Source organism: Lonchura striata, chromosome 3, assembly GCF_050655825.1.
Source record: "Lonchura striata isolate lonStrDom1 chromosome 3, ASM5065582v1, whole genome shotgun sequence".
Lineage (NCBI taxonomy): Eukaryota > Metazoa > Chordata > Aves > Passeriformes > Estrildidae > Lonchura > Lonchura striata.
In genome coordinates this window covers 71,248,984-71,272,611 of record NC_140705.1, presented here as the reverse complement: position 1 = coordinate 71,272,611, position 23,628 = coordinate 71,248,984, and the positions used below count along the sequence as shown (strand labels likewise).

Below are 23,628 nucleotides of genomic sequence, written 5' to 3'. Positions count from 1 at the left end.
TCCATGCCAAGTTGACAGATAGAACATCACAGAAGTATACCAACAAAAGTGGTATACATTGTTACCCTCTACTTCTCTAGGGACTCAGATATACAACCAGCTATGCCAGCTGGCACACCAAAAAGCAAGCCTTATACTCTAAAATGCAGAAGAGCATCACCAGAATTTCATCCTCTTCTAGATTTATGGTTAGTGTTTCAGGATATCCTTCATGTTTCCTGCAATTTCCATAGATAGTTGCTTTCTATAACAAATTGCAATGCAATTATCTTGCTAACTTACAACTAGAGATCTCATTTACAGATGCTCCACATTGGAACTTTTTACAGTGCTTTGTGAAATGTAACTGAACTTTCTATTCCCTGAATTCAGACTGCAAAGATCCAGCAGAAAACACAACTTTGCTATCCTGGACTCCAGCAAAAGAAGCATAGAAGTGGCTGGCAGGTATAAGAACCACTGTACAGGCAAATAGGCCCAGTAAGTAGCACTATTTCAAGTCAGCTAATCCTACAGTTCCTGAAGTTCAAGGAGGCAAATCACTGTGATTCAGATTGTTTTCACTTTTGCTTAGACAGCCTTCAAGCAATGTTTTTGTGTCTTAAAATATAGGCTGGAGGAAGATAACTATAACTAGAACAAGAATTTGCACTTTCTAAAGCAGGTTTTTGTCAGCAAAAATCTAAAGCACTACAATCAGTCAACATTTAATTATCCCTTGCATGCAAGAAATGAAGATGTAATCAAGAATGATTAGAAAAATTGCAACTCCAAGTTGTGCAGGCTAACACTGGCACTACCTTAGACAAAGCTCAGGCTTGTAATTTCATACAATTTAGTGCTAGGACTTTCTGAAGACAAACAAACACAAAATAAAGTAGGCCATGCTCCTTTCTCCATGTAAATTTGTTAGGGTTATACGCCCATATCCTGATTGCTGAAGAAAAAACATACAAATGCAGAAAAAAGCCATCACAGCCAACACACAAGAGCTACACTCAGGGAATTTGTTAGTCATTGAGGTATTTAAAGATAGGGAGTTTAGTGCTCAGGGCATGGTTAAGTGGCAGACTTGGCAGTGGTGCATTAAGAGTTCAACTCACTGATCTTCAAGGTCTTTTCCAACCTAAATAATACTGTGGTTCTATGAAATCAAGCATTCAGTAAGCAGATTACAGCTCATTGAAAACATTAACAATGAGGTAATAGATGTGGCTCACACCAGCTGCATTTACAATAGAAATTCAGCATGCCAAAGGGAACAAACACACCAGCAAATATTTTAGAAGTAAGCTGAGGTGAAGTTTTAGAAGTGAATTAACATTTTGACTTATTTACATTTCCAAAAAAGTGATGATAAAAAACAGGTGTTTGGTCTACCCACTGTCACTTTAAAGGCACAAAATGAAAAATAACATGCTTAAATTCATTCTATGATCTACCCTCTTTTTGCTAAGACCCATCTGCTCCTACAGCTCTACAGTGCCCACTCCCTGTGCTCTGCCAACTCTTTTCTCCTAAAGCAGAGCAACTATTCCTACTGTGCTGTGTTGGTAGACTTTGGTATACATCCTTACATATTTTCTTCTTCTGCCCTTCTTCAACCCTTACTGTTTTGTTTTGGGGTTATTTTTAGCTTTTCTGTTCCCTTTCACAATTCTGCTTTCCTACCTCTTTGCTTTATGGGCTGCAGAACAGCTGAGTCTAGAGCAACCTCTCTAGCGAAAGTACTCAGCAGTACTGCCCAGTAAATTCTCTTCTGCTAAGTACTGATACACAGTAATCGAGATCACATAAACCAATTAAAGTTAATAAAAGTCTTAAAAGAGGACTCCTGCAAGAAGCCCAGACTCACACCTGAGCTAGACTGCTTTAAGTTAGACTGACATTCACAGGGTAAACAGAAAATGGTTTCCTTATCACTACCGCTACCAGACTTTATAGACCAAAAAAACGGGCACTGGCTCAAAACTCTTAGGTAACCTACAGCTTAGAGACATATTGAAAGGCAACCAAACTTTAACAGTGAGTCAGAGAAGACATGGCCACTTCTCTAGCATGTTGTCTAATAACGCAGTTATTACACAAAAGGCCTCACAAAGATTTATTGGACCTCTACCAAGACTAGTAACTGTGTTATAGCAATGGTGCTAAACAGCGCACTTCTATTTCCTCAAAATGTGAAGGTAAACACATCTGTTTAGATTTTACATGCACACACTGCTTCAATTTCTGAATGAAACAGCAGTGATAACTAAGAGGTTTTAACATGTGTGCTCATACATTTTTACTGCAGACAGTATCAAGTCATTAGGGGTCCATGGTCATACTACTAATGATAAAGAAGCCCCTTTTTTTCCCAGTCATAGCTTCCGTATTTAAGACAAGCTGGTGCATTTTACTACAATGTAAATGTGCTTATGAACTGTGCACTGGATTTTTTGACTACCCTCTTGCTTTATTATCTTTCCACAGTTTTAAGTAATATTATTAGTTTCTACTCAAAGAGCTGGACAAACAGAAAATTAAAACATGACTATGCCATCATATGGCATTTTACAGTACTGTTATATGATAAAAGGGAGAAGGCAGAAGAGACAAGAGTAGAGTTGAGCCTGAAAAGAAGGGAGGGGTGGGGAAAGGTGATTTTAGTTTTTGTTCTCAATTCTCACTATCATAATCTGTTATCAGGCAATAAATCAATTTCCCTAAGTTGAGCTTGCTTTGCCAGTGATAGCAATTGTGCAGTGATCTTCCTGTCCTTATCGCAACCAACAAACTTTTCATTCTGTTTTCTCACCATCCGGATGAAGATGGGGAGTGATAGAGCAGCTTGGTAGGCACCTTGTGGCCAATTAAGTTAATCCACCACACTGAGCACAGCTGAATGAAGTGCTATAGTCATACACTCAACTTGCAAATGAATAGCCATCAAACATTCTTGGTGCTTCCAGAATCTCCTTTCTAACCTGTGGTGTAGTGTATTTTTCACACAGTAATGTCGTACAAATGCAGTCTTATCATGGCTAGAGAGTAAAATCTTCCTGACAGTGTAAGCCACATGCACAAAACCATATTGTAATCCACCCTAATGTGGTGGAGAACAGCAAAGCATATCCTACTCACCTCAGAGAGCCAAGGCTGACAATACACGGCCATTCAGGAGCAGGAAGAGCAGGTCTAATTTCCATTGCAACACAGATACACTGCTGTGTTTCCAAGGTGCTAGTTATTTCTGCTGCAGTGATTCCATGGGCTTGCACTCTACTGTAGTTGTGAATTTACCCCATAGTCCTTTTGACAGAAAATCTCACAGACCACACGGTCCAACATGCACAAAGCAATTATTTTGACTTACTTCCATCTACAACAGCCTTTTTCAATGGCACTCACTAGGATATTTCTAGCTCTGAGTTCACAGTCTATCAATATTCCAGCATAGATCCAAAAATCAAGAATTGTCGCATTACAAGAAAAAATATCTTCACAAAGAGTAAACACTGAGAAAATAACTGCATGATTTTAATAGGCTATACTTATTACTGTAGAATACTGCAAAACCAAAGAAGAAAGGGTATTTACATGCCTGGCTGTGAGGCTTTCTTCTTCACTACTTGCCTTTTAGATGTAAAGCAAAGGAGCTTCCAGCATAACACAGAATCATTAAGTTCATCAAGTTGTCCATAGACTTGTTCTTTGGAGTCTGATTAGACAGATTAACTGTGAGAAGCTACCTATCACACTGCCTACCCTAAAAGCAGGGAAGAGATGGAAGCCTAGATTGCCTAGGAAGGAAGTCATTGTACTTTTAGAAGTACCAAAATACCTTCACTATTAGTTGACAGATTCAGCCTTTCAATTTTAAAATTTACTACTTGGCTTTTTAAAAGTCCCTTAAAATACTATTGTGCTACAACCACACAGCGTCTCTCACCCCTTAAGAAGAGATCTTGATACTTGCATGCATAAACACACTCTGTCATGCACAGCTGTCTGAGCAAGACACACTGGGAAAACTAGTACCTAAGAGTCCAACACCAGACTTCCTTTTTAATTCAGTAACACCCCTCTTCAGACTCTTCTCATTATGTTCTCCCTTCTCTGCAAGAAAGGCTACAAAGATTTATAGCTAAAAATCTGTTAAAAATAAATCAATTCAATCAAATCAGCTCTTCTAAGCACATTCTTAAAAAAACTCCAATAGTTAAAATTATCAAAACAATTCAAGTATTAAACACAGGAGCACCTGTGTTCAACACAAGAATTCCATTCTCCTAAACACATGTTCTTCCTGAGAAATTAAATTCCTGAAAGCAGGAAAACCTGCTTTTTCTCCTTTATAAGCAACTTCCATGAAAGTTTGTGCAGAATTAGAAAGCTTTGGGTCTTGAAACAACTTCTAGAATGACTGCTTTTGAAGCTGGTGCTAGCTTGACAATTAAGCATTACATTTCCCAAAACTTCAAGGCAAGGACCATTCCATCAAAAGTCTGAAGCCACCAGATTCACTGAACTAGCCAATCAGCAATTACAGTGAATTGAGCATATTTGAAATCTGCCTCTTAACAAAATAATTATGTCAGTTTACTTGCTTTCTACACAAATTGAGACCACTTATTCACCCATTTGACAGATAAGTGCCCATGCAGTACTTCATAAGACTTGCTTTCTGATCAGAAAACAAACTACTCAAAAGTATAGCAACACTACTATTATGGCAATGGGAAGGAAAGACTGCACAAAAAATTTAACTTTTCCACTGGAAAATCGCTCTAAATTGACAAAAAAAACCCCTTACAAGCAGTCACATGGTTAGAGTAACAAAAAACCCTTAAGAGCAGTCATGTGGTCAGAGGGAGCAAAGGCAGGCAAGAATTACTGTGTTGCTGTTAAAAAAAAAAAAAGCCACTGAATGGATTGCTTTTTTCCTTTATCAGAAAAACACTTACATTGGCTTTGCCAAAATACAAAAATGTATAGCTTACAACCAAAAATGTTAAAAGCAGATTTTAAATTCCAGAAACAACTCTGAACTACTTATAACAGTATTTCAACTTCTGAATCTAGCTGTTGACATGCAGCTTCAAGGGATGAATTTGAGGGGGTTTCTGTACTGTTGTAATTTCTACCCATACATACATGTCGATCATCTGCAGCAGTAAAGCATATTTCCCTGCAGCTCATATATTGTACTCTTGTCATCAATACACATCAATATGTGCAAATCCCAGATGTGAAAAGCAGAAATATTAATTTTTCTATCCCTCTCAGTAAATACAAACTCATGCGTTTTAAAGTCAGTCCTTTAAACAAAGCAACTGACAATATCACCAAGGCAGGAGAATTTTCAAAGAAAAATATTGAGGGTTATATCTATTTTATGGGACAAATATCTTAAAATGTGCAGAACAAAGATGGTTAATTTTGAATGCAACTAAAATAAAGAAGTAGCTACATTATCACTCTTAAAAACAAATCCCCAAGCCTTTGGAGATACGCCATGCCACACAAACACACAAACTCCAAGATTGCTGCTGCAGCAGATTTCTTCGGAAAAAGAAAACCCACAATGAAAACAGATCCAGATCTGGCAGAAACTCTTCCTCAAAATGTCCTTGTGAAGCCATCTTTAAGTTAACCTTCTTTCAATGTCTTTGAAAAAAATTCATACCCAAGATCACTTTGAAACATCAAATCACCTAATGTGGCAAACTGAAGCACTGCCTTCCACCCTTCCACCACTCAACACATTCTCACACAGAATATTTGGGGGTTTTTTAAGACCTTTATATTCCTTGGGTTCTGCTTACCATCAGCATAGCATAACACCTTCTCACCTGCAGGAAAACAATCATGTTATTTTCCTTTTTTCTGAACTTCCCCCTCTCACACCAATTTGAGGATTCACTCTAAACAAGAGGGGCTTAAAATTATTCTTGTTTTATTACAAAGTTTCCATAACTCCCTCCTCAGAGGGTACTAAGTCTGCACTAGGGGTCAAAAACATCAACAGACAAGAAAGGGAACTGTATAACAGGAACTACACAGGTACTTAGTTGCAGCAGGCTAACATCTGGAAGAGAGGAAGGGAGAAAACAACGGTCAAAAGGGACAACATGGTTACCTGACACAAAGAAAGCTAATCAGCACAGGAGGAAAACCCACTCAGCAACCTTTGATAAACCTCATCAAAGCTCCCTTCCTGGAGCAGAGCTGATGATGCAGCCTGGTACAAGAACAAACTAATCATCTGAACGCTGAACTGAATGTTTTTCAGTATAATGTTGAAAATAAACATTAATTTTAAGTTTAGTAGCCTCTGTACAACTTCTGTATAGTGATTCAAAGAAAGCCTACTAAACCCTACTTGAATTTCAGGCATTTGGCTACACACTGAAATTTGTTTATAGTGACAACTGTATGTAGAAGATGCTGTCCAATCTCTGCAGAAGAAAGACTTTGTTATACAGAACAACATGCTCCATCAAGAGCTACCAGGAGCTACTTGATCTCCCAAAGGTTATCAGTCTCTAACTGCCAAGGAAACAAATAGCGTATATTAAGATTTCATTCCTCTTGGTTTGCACTGCAGACTGAGGAAAGGAAAAAGGAGGGGGGAAAGAAAGGACTGTCACATTTTTAATTAAGTCCACTTATGCATTAATCATGAGCATATGGTCATGGTATTATGTCATCAAATAGTTGAGTAACAGTGCATTTCCTCGAACAGACAAAAATAAAACACAAATTACCTGTACACATAGATTTTATTCTACTTCCTCAGTTCTTTACAGAGGAAATTATTAAAAAGTCCTTATCCTTGTGACATTTCAGGTCAACATTTCTCTGGTCTGGAACACATGTTCAACTACAACTGTATAATAACTCAAGATGAAAAAAACAAGGTGTTGGTCAGCAGCCTTATGCAGAAAATTGAAGGCTCCAACAGCACTTTTGCTTCAAACTATAGCCCAGAGTAAATGGTGATTTTTTTTTAAAATGAGGTATTTTGCTACTCCCAAAAAAGAAACAAGCTCCAGCATATCTAGGAAGTCTTAAATTGTAAACAGTACAATGGCAAAAATATCACAAGCAGATTAAATTAGCTTTTATTTATAAGACATAATACTTTCCACTTTCACTCAAGCAGACAGTTTATAAAGTAAAATAACATGCTTACATCAAACGGCAAAAATATTTTGGAAAAATGGGGCCTATTATTTCTTGTTGCAATAGAAGAAATCTCCATTACAATTTATTTTACAGTAACATGACAAGACAGGTTTTAAGAAACAAAGGTGGACAGAGAGGAATGCTGAACATGCAACACATTCCAAATCAGTGCATCTCTAAAAAGGCAGCTGCAAAATAGAGCCTTGGCAGCTTAACATTGTTGTGAAATAAACAGCTTCTCTCAATGAGCAATCCAAGCATACCACTGAAGTAGAATTTGAGAAAAACCACATTGCAAAAATAGCAAACAAGTTTAAATTTTTAAATACCCAAGCCCAGCAAAAAAACTACATTGTCAATTTAACTTCCCTTTCATAATGGCAGATAATCCTCAAAACACCTTTGATCTCTTTGGAAATAAGCTGAAGTGCAACATGAAGATAGGCATTGACACTCCTAGAGCCAGTGCCTATGGATAGCAGCAGTGATGGCCCAAGCAGAAAGGAAGACTGAAAAACAAGTTCAGCGCCAACTAGTTTGTACCACACAAAAACACTGAATACAGTGGAGGCCACAGGCAATCCATGCTGCAGAATCTGATGCACTGCCAGCCAAAAGTTACTGTCTGTTCTCTAAGAGCCATCAGTGCAAAAAAAAAGACATACTCTAGCTTTAAAGATAACCTAAATCTAGTATTTCAAAAGCTGGAGTCACAGTGATGGTTACAGAGTAAATTGACCCTTCTTTTAAGAGATTTTCAACCCCTTATTTTTGCCAGTTTAAGCTGTAACTTCAGTTGTGAGTTCTCCCAAGCAGATGAGTATTTCCAACAGTCTTCATAACATCATTAGTGGCTACACAAATCCCAGATTATTACAGATAATTGTGACTTGAAAGTTTCTTGGAAATATATCCATCAAAAGTGGGTACAATCAAAATGACCTGGAGTCCTAGGATCATACACTATGACTATCATATCTTAGCTTAGATTTGAACACTCGTACACAACATATTTAATTTCTCTCTATACATGCCATACTTCAGAGCTGACAAAAAAGACACCATAATACCATGACAGACATGGTTTCCATTTCTAGAAGCCTCCTTCTCTGCTAATGCAAATCTGAAGGCAGTTGACAGTCTGAGAAAACCCAGTTGTTATTATTAAAATCCAAACGTGACTGAAAAAGAAATTAATCAGTTGTATTGTCAAGAAGTGACAGAATGGTCAAGCAGAAGGATACAAGAGCCCAAACAACCAAACAAATGTGAAGAGAATGGCTTTCCACTCACGTTTGGTCTGAATAGAATATAACTGCTTTTGCCTGCAAGCAAACTTGGTAAATAGGTATACTGAACAGCCCAGTCTGAAACTGCTTTGCTATTCTTAGCACAAAGACTATCGTTTTGTAAAAGTGAAAGCTAAGAGTATTTAATAGAATAATTAAAATTATATATTGCTCCCATTAATACAAATGAACATCAAAAAAACTCTGCAGCATGGTTTTCTCCCCAGATTTTCTTGAGTTCAACTGGATTTGACTCTCATGCAGAGTGCAGATAATGCAAGCATGATTTTATACTAACAGTAAGATTAGTAAAAAACCATTTGCTCTCTTAGGGCTTGTGGTGATTTTCTGAGATAGACAAAAGGAAAGTAAAAGGCTACATATCTTTAAAATCCCTTTCTCTTTTTTTGACCTGCAGCTTATCTTCAACACATTACTTCCTTCTCTATACAGGATGCACCGTTGGCAACTGATGAAAATTATGTACAACAGCTACTGAGCCTTTAAAACAAAGTAGCAGCCTGTATAATTATCTCTCCCTTTTATGTTGCAGAGCACAAGTAAAATGTCAGTGTGTGCCAGATACTATTAAAATTACTAGATTCCTGCGGCCCTTCTTCCTTCAGAGAAACACTGGGTTTGGGCATTAAAAATAGAAGCAGTCAGTTCCTAGCTTAAATTACTTACTGAAATATTGAGTTTTCTTTTCATATTCTACCAGGATGCAACCATTTAATTCTTAAATCTAAGCTCTCAAGAGCTCTAGTTAGTGGAAAATAATCAAGATTCCATCTAACTTTTTCTTTTTAAGCTCTTGGTTAGACGGTAGATTTCCCAAGAATACTTCTTATACTATATTCTTTATTGCATGGTAGGAATATGCCATGTCAGTATCAGTAGCTTTCCATTCTTGCATGGAAAAAGAATGAGCAATTTATTTACACAGTACTTAAATTTCAACTATGATATGAAGAGCAAAGCTGTTAGAGATTCAAACACATACCCAAGACCACAGCACAGAAACTAGGTAAATACAACCAATACTATTTTTGCTGTACATATTCAGTCCTCAAGGGAGTAAGAGGGCAGGGTATGTTAAAGTCACCTCTCTTATTTGAATTGGTGTAACAGCTAGAACGGCACTTCCAGAAAAACCAGGCAGAATTAAGTAAACAGTTGAAAAACTACACAGTGCTGCATGTGAGATAGGATACCAGCCTAAAGTATCAAGGGGATTAATCTACAGGTTAACAGACATGAAGACCACATACTTATGCATGCTGGCACTCAAAGAAAGAGGAGGAATGTAGTCCCTACCATGTTATGCTTCTATTCCGAGAGTACAATTGGAACAATTCCCATCTCACCAGTAGTTCTATCCATTCTAATACCATTGCAGTAACTGGAAAGCACTGCTGTTCACTGCCAGACCTGGGAAAGCTTTGTTTTCTCCCTTCCAACTCAGGATATTCTGTGGAAGAAAAGAATCAAGTGCTTGATCATTGTACTGGGGCAAATAATAGCATTCAGGCATGCAGTAACAATTCTGACTTCCAAAACCAGAAGGTAAGCCAGTATTAGCACTTCCTATCATTCCACTGCCATTTTTCTTCACTGTTTGTATAATGGCAAAAAGCCATTCAAATACAGGAGGAAAAAACTACTACGTAATTATTGTCTTAAACTGATAAGCCAGAAAAAGAAGCCTAAACCATGTCACAAGAAAGCAAACATGCTGCCATCACAGCTGCTACAGCCTACTGCCAGTAAGAGTATGAGAACAGTCTAAATGAAAACATCATGCAGTTTCCAGAACAGCAACTGACATACTTCCAATAAAACTCTCCCAATGGAGACTCTTCTTCCTCCAGCTGACAAAAGAATTCAGTGCTAGAAATTTGATATCCACAAGTCCTAGCTGACCACAAAAAGCTTTTGAATTATTCTGATAAGATGCTTATGTGAAATCAGGTTTTCCAGATTGATCATTTAATATTCCCCCTCTATCACCTTCCTCCAGGGTAGGGAGTGCAGAACACAAATGCAGACAAATATCTTCAACTCATTTGATATCAAGCTGCATTACTGCAAAGTTCATAAACCCAGCAAGGATACTGTATGAGATACATGCTCAGTATTGTATGACAAACAGCAGCAAACAAATTATCTGTATCAACAAAAAGGCCACTGTCTTTAGTTAAAAACAAAAAAAAAACCCAAAACGCTGAGAACAAAAGCCACACACACACACATTTTGCTGGAATAAGTTCTTCATCTATCTTAATTTGTATAATAAAATAGAATCTCTAAAACCTGTCTTAACTAATTACGCTTAAAAAACACAAAAAACATACACCATGTGCCATGATATTCTGACATAGCATTGTAACACTACAAGAGGAAAGTGACACAGTCATATAGGTATGGATAAACTATATAAATATATAGCTAGCAATAAACTCAAACAAAAAAGTATTAATAATCAAAGTCTACTACACACATTTGTTTTGCATATATTAACAAGTGCTTACAGTCTTAAACTCAGATAATGTCAGTGTTTCTCTGGAATATTTCATAAGAAATTGCCTTCTTAAGTACAATGGAGCTCTAAGCTCTACCAGTCACAACTTTTTAAAGATGACAATGTGTTAGAAAACTATCAAGTACCTACACCCACCAGCATCCAACACCTTGCTTATTCAACATTACAAACTGCCTTTCATCACAAACTGGGTGTACTAAAACCAATACTTCTTAACATGGTTTTTAAAGTTTCTACAAGATTTTACCAAATAATTTAAGTGAAAGTTCCCTTTAAAAAAAAAAATCTTCAAAGCACAATTGAGAAAGCAATCAGTTTTTGCATCAATTTTCTTCCATACTTCTACACTGGAAACTTATGTCAGAAAATAGGATAACAATATCATGAGATGACAGCCACAATCACAATTCATTTGAACAAAAACCATGACATTTCTGAACTGTTGCCTGAGTCTGAGCTGTAAGCTGCTCTTGGAAATAAACATTAAAATATCACAATTCTAAACCAAACTGAACGTGTGTGAACTGAGGGTTTCAGAAGTGGTCAGCATCAACCACACTAAGATTAGACACTAGACATGGTTCCCTGCATAGCCTGACTACTGTACCAGCTCCAGATCCATACTCTAGTAAGCTCAGCAAGAAGCACGAGGTCCCATTGTACTGCAGTGCTGAAGACTGAAAAGCTTGAGCTATCTTTTCCATATAACCTGGGACATTATAATTTCTTGAAGTCCATTCAATTACTGAGACTTAATCAATAAAAGCCAATTATCCAATAAAGTTTGCTGAGCATAAAACGGGTCTGGTTTTGAGCAAAAGGCCACAGAAAAAGATAATCACATGAGAATTTCTACCATATGACCACAGCTAACATTCACACTCAGGTATCTAAATCCTACTGGGAATAAGCCCTTTTCTAACTTCACGGTGTAGAAATAACCTGTTAAGACCATTCAGTGTTTGGCACAATAGAACCAGTACTCTGGACAGTGCTACAACACGAACAACATTCAAAATGGTGGTATCTTTTCACCATTCTTTCCAATACACTTGAACAATGTTTACAACATCCAAGTTTACCAAGAAAAAGATTACTTATACAAAAACAACCTAGCAAATGTACTCTGAAACTGTCAAAATATTTTCTATATGCCTAATTAAAAGAAAAACTAATGATCAAATCTAAAACATTTGCAACTACTAGGGAACAATGAAAACAACAAAAAAAATTTTTTTAAGTCACTCACCATGATAATCCACATGTATAGAATCAGGTTTTGCCCAAGTTTCTGGCTCTTAGAATTGCAAGCACATGAGAGAGAACATTAAATGATTGCAGGCTGATTTTAACACCTTGATTTTCTCACTATTGTTCCCAGGATGCAAGTGGCATTAGTTATCTCAGTAGGTAACTGAGATAGATTTTTAAGCAAATAGCTTTTTCTTTGTATAAAGACAGATATTTTAGTTTTAGGCTAACATGAACATCAAAATCAATCTCTTGCTTATTTTTACTAGAAAATATTCAGAAAGTATTGGGAATAACAGAGAAATTGTACCTAAACAAGATATACTACATTCTTACCAAGGCTTTCAGAAACCATATAGCCATGATAGCCATTGCAGAGAAGTCTTTCAAAATTAATTTTTTTTTATTCTCTGATCAGTGTACATTTTGCCCTGACATATCTAAGTCTTGTGAAAACTCAGGGGTGGTATCAACAATCTGTCAGTCAGTTCAATATTTCCCTAAGAATCGACCAGGCTAAACAACACATGTACTTATATCTCTATAGGGAAAGAAGTGTTCTCAAAAAAGTGCCTTCAGACATCTTTTTGCAGTACAAGTAAGTCAAGTCTCTCCCTCACTTTTTGAACATTAAGCATGAAAGCTAAGAATGTAAAGAAGTGCTGATGTTTGCTAGGCCACTGTCTGCTACTTTTAATTTAAATACTTCTTTCAGACTCCAAATGCCTTTTAATTGTCAAGACCTGTAAATTCTAAATCTACTTATTAACAGAAAGCACACAGTTAGCATATGTGGTAGGGACATCGTCTTTGTTAGACATCTATCAGTTTAAGAGGTTTTAAGAATGAATCTCTGCTCTTTTAGGAATCAAACTCCAAGTTTCTCACCAGGTCCTTACAGCACTTGCTATAATTACTGTTCACCCACAGCACTTTCAGAGTACAGTAAAAGAAAGGTATACACTGTGTCAGTGGGACAAAAAAGAATATTTCCTTAACTAAAACTTTGAAAAGTAGTCAATAACAGTGTGTATGTGTTGTAACTACTGCACATGGTAGAATAGTCACTTTGTGTTTGTTAGGCTAAATGACATAGTACATCTTCATTTCAGTGACTGCTGGCAAAACAATGCATTGTGTTGCAAGAGCACAAGTCAGAGGACTAAAGACCAGCCCCTATTTGCTCCACTCGGATAATGCCAAGGCTGCAATTGATGGATGGTCTGTCACAGTAACCGGAGGGACTTTGGCATTCCACTGTAGCAGGAGCCACACCACCACCCATAACAAGAACTTATTACACTGTCTGGACAACATATGCAGACCTAATTTTGTGACACACTGACACACTCCAGCAGAGAGATTCCGCAGTTTCATCACCCCCCACACTCTTGATAGGCACACATACCAGAGCAGCAGTTTGGCCATAGGGATGTTTCCCAATATTGGAACAATACAACCTCTAAGTATCTAGGCTGGTCCACCATTAGCCAGGAGCAGTTTGCTACCAAACGAACTTTTATGAGGACAAAACTTTCCTTCTCCTTACCTAGGTCCCAAGAGAATCAAAGTGTACTTGAGTGAACAGACTATTCCATTTCACATAAGAGAAGCAAGAAAAGAAAAACCAAGCAACTCAAAAACCTTCACATCACCGAAGCATATATCCATTATATACACATACTTGTATATTTATTCACCATCTGTAAACCAACAGGCCAGATACATAAAATTTATTTTAGTAATAAATTTCAGCTATGCTCATATCTCCAGGGTGGCTAAACATTTGGAACTTAATACAAGGAGAAAAGATTTTCTGCTCATAAAATCATAGCTCTTTGAGAATTCATATACAATAGCATTAGCTGGGTGCCAATTCTTTGCAGTATTTCCTTGGCCAAAGTCCTTTTGTTTGAGCAGATCTGTTGCTCAGTACAGGAGGTCCACTGCACTTTGATAATGCTTGAACTCAGCAGAATCTCTAGTTATTCTCTGCTTCCCTTAATAAAGCGCACAGGTTTTATGACAATTTTACAACTTCAGAAAAGTTATTAAGAACTGAACTTGCAACCTTTTCAATAGGCTCTTTTTTTTCCATACAAGACCACAGCTATAAAGAAGAGAAATCCAAATTAGTGCCTTTGATGTGCACTACATAGCAATTTTGAAAATATATGGAATGGTCTAAAATTCAAACTTGCTGCTCTTTTACTGTCCTGTTCTTTTCCCATTTGAATTTCATAAGCAAAGCTCAAAACTAACACCTTTCTGCATGGTCCCTTTACACAAATGTGTTCCTGTCAGTTGATGGAGCTATTTGAACTAGCACATTTTAACTTGTTTAAATGGCAATATAGGTACCCTGAGCAACTAACAAAACCAGTATATAAAAAAGAGATAGCAGGGAAAATAAAACCATTTAGACAGATTAAAAGTGAAACAAGGAAAACAAAATAGTCCTGGTAGTAATTTTAGCAGGCTACACTGGAAGCCAGTCTTATTAACAAGTTACCTTGATTTTGCAGAAGAAAAACAGCTTTTAACATTCAAGGTGACAGATCCAAGAAAAACAAACAAATAAACAAACAAAATCCTATCTATAAGCCAAATATAAGTTTAAAATATTCTATATTCCAATAGGGAATTCAGGTTATAGAAAAGAAAACACACGATGATTTTTTTATACTTTCTTGATCATTAATGACTTCATGCGACACAATAAATAGGCCTGCTTAATTCATTGTAAGAACACATGGCAAATGAACATTTAAGTGAATGACAACTAAACATGTACTCTGGATATGTCAGTAAGATACAGGCATACAGAATTAAGAACTTAATTCTCCAAGTAATGGAGGAAAAGGAAAAAACACCAGACATTTAAGTATCTTCACATCCACTTATCAGAAAAGGTCCTCTACATGAAGATTCCTGTGGAAGATCTTTATGGACTTAGAGGAAACATGAAATGGTTCAATTTCTAGTGTTAGCTAGATTCTCTTATGCCATATCTTCAAAATCCTAAACACACAAACCAAACATTTTGATGTGGACGCCTAACTTTTTTTCCCCATCTTCCTGCCTCAATACATCCCTTATTCCTTTGAAAGTTTATATGAAAGGGAAAAGCAGAGGAGAAGAGGGCACCTTACTTAATCCAAAACAAACAGCATGAAAGACTGCATCCAGGTTTTAAAATTTATATAGCTTAATATACCACCACTTCGCATTACATGATGGCAATATGTAATTTTAACAACCTGCTTAACGTTTCCTTCTGTAACACCCACACTGATATTCCATTTCCACAATATCCTGATATATTCGGGCAATGACATTCAGCCCCATATTCCTGAAAAAATTGCAAATGCCTCACTGCTTCCTGCAGATTCATTTTTAGAATTCAAGTTATTTTCCAACACATGGCATTGCCAACATATTAGCAATACACATCTTCTCCTAAATCCTAATAAAAACCCCATTTAGTCACAATTTTACTGTTGCACAGGGAGTTAAAAACTGTTTGTACACCACCTGGCTATATATTGCTTTGCACCACTATAACTTAAACACTGTCAAGAGTAGGTTATATAAGAAAAGTAAGTGGACCAAATCAACTTAAAACAAAACATTTCCACTGACTTAATTTGAGCAGTTTACATTCACAGGACCAACTGCATTCTAATGTTTTCTTTTCAACCTGATTTAACTTAGCTAAAACTACTGTATATTAAATTATTTATAAATTATATGTAGCTACCAAATGCCAAGCAAACTCATTTTCTAGGCTGCCTGGTAGAATTATTTTTAAACAGCTTCTAAGCATGCAAGAAGGGTCACTCCACTGGGACACCAAGCACCATTACAAAGGGGTCTTTTTTATTCTGTAGTAGAGTATCATTGTAAAAAGCTTTCCAGCAGACAGTACCACTTCTCTCCTCTGACATACCATCATCTCAACCAAACAGTACCAGCTATACACAAACACTTAGATAACACATCACATTTAAAAGCTGAAAAGGACAGGCAAGTCAAAAGAGGAAAAAAATAATAGCATTTTCAAGGAAAAAGTGTAGAGTGCTCATGTAATTTTGAAGACTAAGAATTAAGTTTGCTAAGATTTGATTACACCATTTATATTTTTATTCTAGGCTGGTCTAAAGAATAAGTGAGGTAGAATCATTGAGATGAATCTTGTAATTTTTTTTTTTCACTTCACATGAAGTCATATTGTGCCCTTTGTAAATTAGAAAAGAAGTGCTATTCTACCACTTTTTATGTTTTATCTTTGCAAGTGTCCAGAATACATGGAAAAAACTGACTGGCATTTATTTGAAGATAACCTCAAATCACAAGACTGATGGGACAAAAACAGGTAAGGCATATGCACAATTACTTAGTGGACTACCTAACTTTTAAAATGTATCTGTCAAAGGACATCACTACAACTTACAACCTTTGTACACAGAGATCTCAGAAAGCAGCAAACCACAGCAGCAACAGAGTAACACAGAAACACAGCAAAATACTACAATACCCACATGAAAGGGAAAAATAATGGGGAAAGGTGTTTAACTACCCCATTTGGTATTAAACCACCAGAGAAGTCATTCTGTTTTCTCCAATCCCTTCTATCTATGGCCCTGCTCTACTTCTGCATTTATGAAACAAGCTGCTAACAGTAATCCAAGAGCCATAGCATTTGTATCAGTCATCAGTTTCTAACCTAGCAGGTTGCAGGGGACAATACAAGTCTTCTAGCAAATAACTAATTTCTCAGTGTCAACAAACAAAACTCCCTCCATGAAGCACTTAAAAAAGGAGAGGAAAAGAGAATAGCCCAATACAGCTACAGATCTAAAGAGGCTGCACAGAATTTGCAATAGACCACCTTTTCATTGCACCCAAAGTTAAGTTTTATGAAGTAATCCATAAAAATAAATGGCTGAATTGCCAAGACAGTAATTTAGTAAATTGACATATGTTAGATTAAGAAAATATACATGTATGACATTTACATTCTAGTGAGAGGACAGATTTATTATTAAAGTGCCTAGATATTTAATCTCTTTCCCATTTATTACAGAATCATATAAAAGAAAGATCTATTAGCAGAAACTGGTACCTGTTATAGAGAGAAACATCATTTTCTATCTCCCTGCACTTCTAGGAAGTGAATTATACACAAAAGGACAGATGACTATGTGACTTTTTTAACATGTGGTATCTTTACTTATCTCAAGATCAAGGTATCAGAAATCACATTCAATGTCACAACACATAAGGGACTAAAGTTACATTAAAAATGATGCTGCAAAAGTAAACAGTGTTGATAAATTGGAGCAGGCAATGCCTTCCTGTGATAAAACCAACAGAGTTAAGTGGTTACTTTTAACCCCTTTGTTTCACATACCTCAAGAGAAACACTCAAGTTGCACATAAACAGGTTAATAAACTTAACACACTTTTCCTTTCCTCCTTACTTAAACCATTAAAAAAAAAAAAAAATTAGGTACACTAAATCTGTAGTTTATGCAGAAAGAGAGGAAGTGTTATATGTGCCATTACATACAATGTCAATAAAAGCCTCCTTTACCAGTAACTGAAATAGTAGAGAGGTCCCAAAGAAAACAAAACTCAAGGAAAAGAAAGCTTTGTCTATGCTGAAAGGAGTTATTTTAAAGTTTTATCCATACAGATAAAGAACTTACAAGGCTTGCTTCTTTTTTCCCTGCTTTACCCAGTGATTAAGACATTTTTAATCAGTCACATACTCAATATGAAGCATCGCCCTTTACCTCCAGCTTTATTTCACCTCAGCTGGCTGCAGTCCAGTCATCTATCTAAAGTATGCTCCAAAATAAAGAAAAACAAAAGCAAAACAAACAAAAGGGAAGGAAAGGGAAAACTAGCACTATGTACAGGATAACCAGTTCAACAGGAAAAGCCTGCCTCCTTGTGGCTCAACTAGCCCTAAATTAGATTTCTCCAGTTCCTTCCATTACACCCAGTAAATCTAGTGAGCCACGAGAGTAACAGCCTTCTAGTTCATGGCAGTTTGGGGTTTTGGTTTTCAGGGGCGTGGAGTTGATGTAAACAAAAAACGTTTCTAAATGTAGAACTACCTATGAAAGTGATCCAATCACTCCTTACCAAAACACTGCTTTTAGCCTTCTCCTCTAGACAGGGTGGAAAATGATAGATATTCCACTTAAAAACAACTGAGATTCTTTACATGGCAACAAATGCAAAAGCTTGTCAGCCCTCTGGCACCTAAATCCGGAAGGTTACAAACCTAGGTTCAGCTGTGGCTTACCCTTGCAGGCCTCTCTGGATGTCATAGCTTTCACCAGTAAATCCCCATTCTGCCCACAGATCTCCTTCTGGGGATGCCTCTGAGGATTTCCCTCTTGGCAGCAGCAAAGCATTTTTGGCACTTTCAACAAGATGTAGACCTTCCTTTGTCCAGCCTGAAGGGCTCAATTACATGGAGCTACTTTCTTAATGCCTAGAAGACCAAGTTCTTTAGAAATCAGCTGGAGTTTTTGGCTGGTTTTGGTGTGGGGTTTTGTTGTATTGAGTTTTTTAATTTCTTTTTGATGTCAACCCAGTCACTCTATTGTGCAAGAGCTTAGTGGTTCAACAACTTAAAATCTGTGTGACAAATATACAAATTCACACCAGTCAAAGGAGGGGATCACATCAGGAAGACTTTGGCTTTCTAACCATCTTGGAGAAGCTGCCCCATTTTTATGCAAGTGTGAGACAGAGAGTATGAACTACTTTTGCTGTGGCTTAGGAGATTTATCCATGAAAAGAAGGGAACTTCCAGTCTCTACTCCAAAGGCTTTTTAATATAAAACACATTTAATGAACATAAAAGTAGACCACATTTTTTTTCAGTCTTACAATTATTAGGCTTTCAACTTGCTCTTTTCTCTGTCACAGCCTCTGTATGGGAATCATTTCTCTAACCTTTAGACATGTGAATCAGATTCACTCTTTCCAATCTACAACTCGGTGATCCAGCTGGAAAGGAGTCAACTGAACATGGCTCTTTCCTATTCACAAAAATTTTGATTGGAGAATTACTGGAGGGAAGAAAGGGGAAAAAGAACCCCAAAATATTTCTGTCCCCTTCAAGCATATCTTGAAGGAAAGGCTTTGATTTTACCCTTTTCTTCTTTTCAAGCAAATAATTAAAAAAAAAAATAGTTGTACACACCAAATTCCAGATGTGTAATACACCACTTCTTTCTACTACAGTTTTTATGCCTAGGCCCAGAATGAGAAGCATTGTACCTTTTTTTGGGGGGTTATTATTATTTATACATTTACCAGTGAGACATCTTGTGCTTTTAGACTTTTTCATGCCTGCTCAGACCCTACCAGGCCAATATACTACACACAGAGTGTGGACTGCACAACTCTTGAGACGGGCCAAAAACTTTATCAAGGCTGTATCATACCCTGCAATATTCAAGCAGCTTCACAGGTCTTATTAGAAAGGTTGTAAATTAAGAACCAAGACAAGCAGGAGCTTAGATTGACTCTGACACTATTCTAATGAGAAAATTAAGTCAGAAAAAATCACTCTTTTCTCTTAGTTAGGTGCACTCCTGGCAGAGGGCAAACACCTTCAACTCTGCTAAAGAGAATTGATGGTGTTCAACACATCACAGGACTGGGTGCCATATCAAACAAGTCCAGTATGTCTGAATAACATATTAGGTCTGTGTATGGCGAAAAAAAAATAATCCTTATGGAAAAACACATTTTCTGTTTGTACAACCAGATTTGTAATTAACATGCAAATTACTTACACAAATGAAGAACTATCCCCTCCTGGCTTTTGTAATTTTATAGACTGAAAACAGGAGAGACCACAATTTATTGTAAGTTGTGCTCTCCTATAAGCAACTCTGTTTCCATTATATTGAAATAGTGGGCAAGTAAAAAGGACTGTATTATGTCATACACATCAAGAAATTTACTACAGCAGGGTTTCTGCTCATAAGTTTAAGACAGTTTGTGTTTTTTTGCTTTACACCAGTGTCTGACACTAAGTTAATAAGCCTTTTATTCTAATTCAAAAGCTATTACACTACACACATCTTCCTCTACTTACATTTGCCTACCTACGCTGAAGCCTGGGATTAAATTTTATGCTTCACTAACAGAAAACAGAATCCTAAATCACCAATCCACATATAATAGTTAATTTCCCACTTATTTCTTGTGGTCACAGTACCTACTTTCTTCCTCGCCACAGCCTTCCCTTAAACTTCCATATTTTTAAATACAGCACTGGGCTTCAGCTCAGGTCTAGGAAACGTCTCATTTACTTGAAATTATTCCTTACTAAACTTTCCCAATTACCCAGACTAGTAAGGTTTACTAAATTTTGTGCAGAATGACACAAAATAATGCTACCGAAGCAAGTAACAGGTTCTCTGAGCTCTTAAAACCATCATAAAAACTGCTACTAATATCAATAATAAACAGCAACAGGTTCTAGCAGATTAAATACCAGACTCTTACTCAGAAATACTGGTTTCCTTCCTATTTTATTCTCACCAAGTCTTCTAGGTGACCTTGGGCAAATCACTACCCCCACACTGCAGTTCCCCAGCAGTAAAAATTAATTGAACAGAATTGCAAATCTGTCTGGAAACTCCAAATGTAACACACCATAAGAGTTAAAAATATATTTCCCTATCTGCAGATACATTTGCCTTGATAGCTTTTCTTTATCCCATTATACAGTATACAGCAGCAGTGTAAGATTGCTTTTACTTTCTAAATACACTCTGGTGGTTCTTCAAGAAAGGCTTTAGGCTACTGCCTTGCTTTCTATCACATGCTTGATTATTTCTGCCATTGTATCTTCTTTGAAGGACCAGGAGCTTGTATGTGGCAATATATACTCATACTTACTTGTAATATATTACAACAAAAGTCACTGTTGAACACATACCTAAGGTACAGAGAGAATTAAAAAAAGGACAGAGAGGCAATTATCAGTGAGCACTGACTCATTCTCTAAACCCTTGCTCACATAAGTAGCCATCCAAGTATTTGCTTTCACAGCCTGACACAGGAACAAGTCATCAGCATTTTTACAGGGAATAAATACACTGATGAACCAAGCTGCATCAAAGAAACATAAAAATATTCCTCTTTTTATATATCAGCTAGACCTACAAAGCACTATTTTCTTTTAACAGGAGGCAGTAATTCATTAGCAAACAACACCGTTCGAGTGTAGTGCACTTCATTCAATTGCCCTCTTGCCCTATTTTGGGTTTTTTGTAAAAAACTACATAATTATGAGATGCTTTACATCTTTCCTATTTCAAAATAGAAAACTTAAACAGCAGTTTCTAAAAGCTCTTGATTTTGCTAATCTTTATTGCAGGTGAAACACCACAAAAGAAAAAGCACTTAATTTTTCTAAGCAGGGACATTGGAAAGTGGCAACTTCGTCCAAGTCATGCCACAAAAACCCCTTCTGATTGACACAAACATGAACTGTGATGTGCTTAACTTCCAGCTGTGCTCCTGATCAATGAATTACTACAACACCTTGAAAAATCTATTTAATAACTTGATGGCCAGAATACTGAAAAATTACTCATGTATTGTCCGCAGGGAAGTTCTTGAACACTAATAACACTTGTAACATGAGCTGCTGTAAGGAGGAAGAGACAGACCTTCCACGCCATAGACACAAAACATGACAAATCCGGCAATTTCCTGGAATATTGCAAAACCGGTCGGAAAACGGTACCCTTCAGAGACAGCGCTGGCGAGAAAGGAAAGTGCGGTGCACCCGAAGGGAAAATGCATCAGCAGCTCGGATCCCCGCGTGCTCCCCAGGTGGGAACACGAGCCCGAAGGACTCCGGTGCCGGCGGGAATGCTGAAAGGGGCAGCCGCCCTGTGCCGGGAGCGGAGCGGAGCCAGGCGGGCCCCCCGCCCCGGGGCGCAGCCCTGGCCCTCCCCACCCTCCCTTCCCACACCAACTTCCCCCGGCCCGGGACGTAGCCGGCTGCAGTTGGCTCAGGAGCGACGCGACGGGGCTGAAATCGGTCTGAAGTCCACAAAGAAGCCATCTGCCCCCGGGAAGCGGGCTGGACAAGGGCGGGCGGGAAGGGGGAAGGAGCAGCCGGGGCAGTTTCACGCCGCCTGGGAGCGAGCGGTGCCGAACACATCCCCCCGGCCGCCGCTCCCGCTGCCAGCCCGAGGGCCCGCAGCGCTGCCCCCGGCCCGGCCCGCGCCGCCCCGCCGCCGGGCAGGGAGCGAGCGCACCTTCCCGGTCTGAGCTCTCACCTTCCTCCTGCCGCCGCCGCCGGCCAGCGCGGCGCTGCCGCCCGAGTACATGTAGTAGGCGATGCCCAGCACCCAGAGGAAGGCGAAGCAGAGCAGCAGCCGAGACCTGCGCCGCATCCTCCCTCCCGCGCCGCCGCCAGGCCACCAGGAAACGGCCGCCGGCAGCCGCCGCCTCCGCTCCTGCCGCCGCCGCCGCCGCGCAGGGTCAGGGGGCAGAGGGCGAGCGCCCGCCCCCCGACCAATCCCGCGCCGCCCGGCCCCGCGGGGGGCGGGCCGGCTCCGCCGCCGTCGCCATGGTTGCAGCACGCCGGGCCGCCGCCTCCGCCGCGCCCGGGCCGGGGGCTGCGCGCCCCCCGCAGGGCGGGCGCCGGCACGGCCCGGACCGGCGCCGCCCGCCCCGCCCGCGCCGGCCGCCCCCGGGCCGCCCCCGCCGGCCGCGGGTCTCCGCGGGCGCCGCCTGAGCCGGCCCGGGGGGCGGGCGGCGGGGGGGAGGCCGCTCCCCTCCCGGAGGCGGCGGGGCACCGCGGGACTGCGCCGCTGTGCGCCTCTCTACTCCTCGGAGGTGTGCCGCTCCCTCCCCGCTCATGCTGGCCGATTACACGGAGACTCTCGGTACCGCAAAAACTCCAGACTGGCCCCGGTCCGCGCCCCCCGCCTGCCGCAGCCCGAAGTGTCCGTGGCCGCGCTCCTGCAGCGGTGCGCGGCGTCCCCGCGCAGCTGGGCCGTGGGCAGCGCCCAGCGGCACCTCGGACGTGAGCGCTGCTCCGGGCTCGCAGCGGTCGGTGGTGGGTGGCCGCGCCCGCGTCCAGTGCCTCCTCCAAGGACCGCAATACAGTGCTAGTGTGTGGGTCTCACCTCCTTGGAGTTGTCTTGCTCCCCTACTCATGCTGGGTGATCACATAGAGGCTCCCTGGCTCCCAGAAATTCCAGACTGACCACAACACGAGTTGTGTCTCTGACTATTTTCAGAACGGAAAATGTGCTCTATGAAGGTGTTTTCCTTGAAGTCGCTTGAGGCAGGTAGCAAGGCAGGTCTTCATTA

General features: G+C 39.3%; 1 protein-coding gene across 1 annotated transcript in view; it reads right to left on the bottom strand.

Annotated features, from left to right (window-relative positions):
- Positions 1–22,828, bottom strand: part of GALNT2 (polypeptide N-acetylgalactosaminyltransferase 2) — an 86,207-nt gene extending 63,379 nt beyond the window's left edge. The window contains exon 1 of the mRNA XM_021527143.3: positions 22,587–22,828. Coding sequence (XP_021382818.1) covers positions 22,587–22,703 — 117 coding nt within the window. The 5' untranslated portion in view covers positions 22,704–22,828. The remainder of the gene's footprint in view (positions 1–22,586) is intronic.
- Between the last annotated feature and the right edge of the window lie 800 nt (positions 22,829–23,628).